General features: G+C 41.6%; 1 protein-coding gene across 2 annotated transcripts; it reads left to right on the top strand.

Moving 5' to 3' along the window:
• The first annotated feature begins 674 nt into the window (after positions 1-674).
• Positions 675-4,659, top strand: osr2 (odd-skipped related transciption factor 2). Of its 2 annotated transcripts, none has more exons than XM_080426323.1 (4): positions 675-979; positions 2,625-3,338; positions 3,691-3,790; positions 4,244-4,659. In XM_080426323.1, exons 2-4 carry the CDS (start codon positions 2,680-2,682, stop codon positions 4,316-4,318), a joined length of 834 nt encoding a protein of 277 aa, XP_080282449.1. In that variant the 5' UTR covers positions 675-979; positions 2,625-2,679; the 3' UTR covers positions 4,319-4,659. The 2 variants fall into 2 exon arrangements, with proteins under 2 accessions (XP_080282449.1, XP_080282448.1); XM_080426322.1 differs by having other exon boundaries at positions 4,162-4,659.
• Positions 4,660-5,475: the final 816 nt, after the last annotated feature.

Genomic DNA, 5,475 nt, shown 5'->3' with positions numbered 1-5,475 from the left:
GTGTCCAAAAGCACGTTGCAAAAAGCATGGATTGCAAAGTGTATCATGTCTCTCTCTCTCTCTCTCTCTCTCTCTCTCTCTCTCTCTCTCCCTTTCGCCGCATTTCTCTTTGCTTCCAAGTGATGTCTCCCCAACAAAAAGGTAGGCTATAATATAGCAGTGGTGGTTCTCAAAGTGGGGTCCAGTGACTCTCAGGGTTCCTTGAGGTTGAGGGTGTTCTAAATTGACCCTTACAAGTCTGTAACTCTGACAGTATACAAATGGAACCAAATGGTCCCGTTTAAGGAGAGACCATGAAAAGTGTCAGTGAGGCAGGTTGAGCCGAACACCGTTCTCTGGTCTATAGCAGTGAGTCTCAAAGTGGATTCCAGGGACTCTATGGGTTTCCTTTAGGGAGGGGGGGTCTAAATGGACCCTTACAAGTATGTAACTCTGACAGTGTACAAATGGAACCAAATGGACCCGTTAGGGTTCCATCTGTACACTGTCAGAGTTAAGGGGAGACCTTGAAATTTAAAAGTTTGAGAACCGTTGGTCTAAGACCCGTAGTTGCTATCCAAACACAAATAAACAGAGAAGAACATTGGAGTTAATCACGGGGAGAAGGCGTGTCGGAGGGCGGGCTGAGCCCGGAGCCCTGAAAAGTGCTCGGACCTGTGCTCATTACGCACACTTCACTCCAGCCCCACTCGGGACAGACACACGCTGCCGTGGGCTGCAACTCCACAGCGAGCCGAGCGCACACGTCTTCTTCATCTCTTCGCGCAGAACTTTTCTCATCTTTGCAGCCGTGCATCGCCAGAGTCCAACGTATCAGAGTCGTATCCGCATGAATGCGTGAAAGTTTCATGGACGAACTTGGAAAACTCTTACAGAGGCTGCATTGGAGCTCGTCGCTTCAAGTCACTGTGGATTACTGATATACACTGTCTGCAGGACTCGGTGCGAGCGAGTGACCTTTGGCAGCTATTTATTGGGGGTAAGATTTTGTTTCGCATGGGTCGTCGGTCTAACAACTGTCCATACGGCGGGCTTGCGTTGTTGAAATCGGCAGTGGCCCTCGTTTTACGTTTCTACACACAATTACGAGTTTTGATTGAAAGCATCGCTTTCGTAAAAACTCATAATTATGTGTCGAAATGTTAAATGAATTAGGCTTGTTGTAAAAAATAAATGGATAAAGATTGTGGGAACGTGCACCAGAGGCAGTGCATGCACTCGCCATACCACAAAGCGAAAAATAAGTCCAAAGGTTATTGAAAGGAAAATAGAATTAGCTGTTGTCCTTTTCTCTCAAATAGCATCAGCTCGGCTGACTTATATAAATTGCACCTGTGCGAATTTGGGCTACATGTAAACCTCAGTCTAGTCTGTAAAGGCGAGAGCAAAGTATCAATCAACTCATGAGAAAATAATACAGAAATCTGGTAAGCATATAAAAATTTAACAACTTAACTAAAATAACTCACCAAATCTCTTTGCGTTCTTTTATCGGAGCACCGTTACAAAAATACACTACAGAACCTATATAGGCTAGGCTTATGATAAGCGTAAAACTAAATAGCATAATAATTTCCTAATGCCTGACATGCCTATGCTACAATATTATTTTCAATAAAAACAAGACACTTCTTTTGGATAATTGACAAAGCGCAATAACTTCAAAACATAATATGAATGGGTTTATTGCTGCCTGTTGCCAGCCAATCCACAAGACATTCTCACATCACACACACATATTCCAATGTTTGCCTCTCATTCATTGTGAGCATTGTGATCACAGTGCTTTATTATGATCATTGTGATCACAGTGCTTTATTAAACGTGTTTAATGACATACTGTAGGCCTGCAGAACTACTGGAAGTCGTTCGCCATATAGGCCTGTTATCGTGTTGATGGGCAACGTGCCATACAGGGGGGGAAGCTTAAAGTAGCCTAGGCCTGTTGTCTTCTCATGTCCATATTGTGAAATAGGCTAACCCCATCAATAAGACTAGACCTAATACGTGTGTATTTACAATAAAGATAAAGGTAGGCTAATTGTGATTCATGTGGTTAAAAGCTAACATTTTTGTGGTCTGTTTTATTCTGAGTCACACGCGTGGAGGAATAACACGTTTGTTCACTCCTGGCAAGATTTCAAATTTACAAATATTCTGGCTTTGAATTCGCCACATACAATTCTGTTGTTTTACAATGTGTAATAGTGTCAACGGCACCAATTATTTTCTAAATGCCTATTTAATTGGACAGGTGAATGTGACACATGCTGGTCATGATTTGCAGGACCGGCGCTATGCGAGACGTTTTAAAATACATTTTATTTCAATTGCTCATTAGCCTTTGCACTCTAAATTGCATCTCCCGCGGTATTTTCCGTGATTGATCTTCAGAAATTAGAATAAAGCTAAGAAACATTTTATCGCAGCCGTTATTTTGGTTTTGTTATGATGTTTGTACAGCCCTTTTGAGACCTGTTTTGTGATATTGTTGGGCTATAATAAAATTTGACGTGACTTGACTGCACAGGGAAATTCTCAGTGTTAATTTATCCATTTGTAACTTGTTACAAAAAAAATCGCCCAGTGCTTATCTGTGTTTTTTCCCCCTTTTTCCCGAACAGGGTCCTCACCGTGTCCTCTGCTAAGGCCTGAGCCGCTGTGACGACCTTCGCCACCATGGGAAGCAAAGCCCTGCCCGCGCCGATCCCTCTGCACCCGTCCCTCCAGCTCACCAACTACTCCTTCCTGCAGACTGTCAACACTTTCCCCGCTGCCGTTGACCAGCTCCAAGGATTGTATGGCCTCAGTGCATTGCAGACCATGCACATGAACCACTGGACACTGGGGTATCCGCACATGCAAGGACTGAGGTCCACAATAACCGAAATGGCTGCCCAGGGTCTGGTGGACCCCAGATTCCCCTTCCCTGCGTTACCGTTCGCAGCTGCAGCACACCTCTTCCACCCGGGTAAACAAGGTGCCCTTGCGCACGTTCTGCCCGCACTGCACCACATGAAGGACAGGCCGAGGTTTGACTTTGCTAACCTTGCCATCGCTGCCACTCAGGAGGACCCACCAAAAGATCTTGCTAAGTTGACAGCGGGGCTTGGGGGCACGATCTCTGAGCTGAGCAAGCTGTCCCCGGACAGAAAACCCACCCGAGGGAGGCTTCCGTCCAAGACTAAAAAGGAATTTATTTGCAAGTTCTGTGGCAGGCATTTCACCAAGTCCTACAACCTTCTCATCCACGAGAGGACGCACACAGACGAGCGGCCTTATACCTGTGACATTTGCCACAAGGCCTTTAGAAGACAAGATCATCTCAGAGACCATAGGTAAGAATCATAATCTGTTATTCATTATACAGGCCAGCGATTCTGTTGAGCGTCACTGACTCACTGCAATCAGATGAAGTCATCAACAGATTATTTCCAACCTGTATTCATCATGAGTAACATTCCCCAATTCAAAATAGTTTTTTGAAAGAAGCAATTACAATTCCTTGTTTTACTATTATTATTCATTTTAATTTCTACTGGAGAACCTGTTCCCAGAGTCTTCTCCATGAGGGCGCTAAAGTACTTTTAGCACCACGAAGCCTTCTCCTTAACTTCTAGTGGTGCTTGTAACGGCTATACAAATCGTTACACAAGCAGAAATGTGATTATGTGTCACCCTGTTTTACAGATACATCCACTCCAAGGAAAAACCATTCAAATGTCAAGAATGTGGGAAGGGATTCTGTCAATCTCGAACTCTAGCCGTCCATAAAACCCTACATATGCAGGTAAGGTATCAACATTATGAATTATATTAATAGTGTTGTACAATATTTATGTAAACCGTGTGAAATGAGAGAGTTTATGAAAATCATAATTTCCCTATATGCATCGTGTATAGGCCTATACTAAATGCATTGGGGACATGAATTAAGTTTTCACAACCTATAGTTGGCCAATTACCAAAACTTGATCCAAGCCAGCAAGTTAAACATGAGGCTTATGTAAAATGTAAGCGTCAATTTCACACTAATTGATAATTCTTCGCGCAGTAATTGGCATCACAGTGAAATAAAAAAAAATGACTGAAAAAGATGACACAAGTAGCCTATTATACAATTAAAGGGAATAATCCTTTGCTTGCTTTAAATCTAAACAGGAGTCTCCTCACAAATGCCCCACATGCGGAAGAACCTTTAATCAAAGAAGTAACCTGAAAACTCACCTTCTTACCCATACAGACATCAAGCCCTACAGCTGTGACCGCTGCGGAAAGGTGTTTCGGCGCAACTGTGACTTGCGACGGCACAGTTTGACGCACACCCCTCATCAGGACTACTAGCCGAGATGGCTGCTATAAAACTATCAAATAACAAATGAATGGACAAAACGGAAGACAGCAATGCTTGTGTTGTTGTTGTTCAAAGACAATCTCGAAATGACGAGGACACTTTACAGTACAATTAACAGTGGGATTGGTTGGTTGCATCAGTCCAGCAGCAGTGGAGCCATGCATCTTTCATATCACCTGTAAATATCAAGACCATGTAAATAATGTTTTTATTTTTTATTTTCTTGTCCTTGAAATGAAATGTTGTTAAAACAGCCATAAGTTTAAAGTATGTTAAAAGTGTATTTTAGAAATAAAGCAAGTAAATATTTCAATTAAGACTGCATTCGTTTTTTTCATGCCACCTGCTTTGAAACATAATTATGTGGGACTGAAAGTCGAAGCCCAACATGAATATTTGAAGCAATTTACCATGGAAATTGGCTTAATAGCTTAGTTGTTTAACGAAAATAAGCAGTAATAGTTTACAGGCAGCATAGTTTTCTAGCTACCTTATAGTAGAATGAGCTGTCAGGATGAACAGACGGCTAAATCAGGCAAGCCATTCAAATGCCAAATAATTGGGGGCACAATCACGACTGCTAAATTAGTTTATATGGAAAAGGATCATTATTTGTCCATATAATAGTTTATTAGATTCAGACCACCATTATTTTCTTAACCTTATCTATATATGCCTATATATAATAATGTTATTACAACAGTTTTATTTTTAGCTCCCATTATCATCTGAAAATCTAGCACTAACAGAGGCTAATTAGATTTATATTAACAGCATTAGCAGCTCGGATATCTTTATCTTCATCAACTCTGATATCAACTGACCTACAAAGTGACAGCAGTGTAAAGACATGGCTGCTCAAAGGCAATGAAGCACAAAGTCAAAGCATATACGGAAACAATGGCGAAGTTCTTGCTATAGACTTAATTTATTAGGATTTATTACCATTATTATCAATATTTATGACAAAGTAAACATTCATTACAAACAGTAATTATAGCCTAGTCGGCCTTGTGGGAAAAAGTTTGTTTTTGACCGTGTGCCTAGACCTATTGGTTCAGCAAGCTCCAAATATAAATCTTAACAGCCGCTGGATTACATCCAACCCCTATTCATCATTG

The sequence above is a fragment of the Gymnoscopelus braueri genome (genome assembly GCF_963280865.1).
Source record: "Gymnoscopelus braueri genome assembly, chromosome: 4".
NCBI lineage: Eukaryota > Metazoa > Chordata > Actinopteri > Myctophiformes > Myctophidae > Gymnoscopelus > Gymnoscopelus braueri.
This window is presented reverse-complemented; position numbering and strand designations above follow the sequence as displayed.

Bases quoted from the DNA above. Each gene is read 5' to 3' on its own strand.
- osr2 (XM_080426322.1), top strand. From the start codon at position 2,680: ATGGGAAGCAAAGCCCTGCCCGCGCCGATCCCTCTGCACCCGTCCCTC. The intron at 3,339-3,690 runs GTAAGAATCATA...CCTGTTTTACAG, and splicing joins GATCATCTCAGAGACCATAG to ATACATCCACTCCAAGGAAA. The intron at 3,791-4,161 runs GTAAGGTATCAA...AAATCTAAACAG, and splicing joins ATAAAACCCTACATATGCAG to GAGTCTCCTCACAAATGCCC.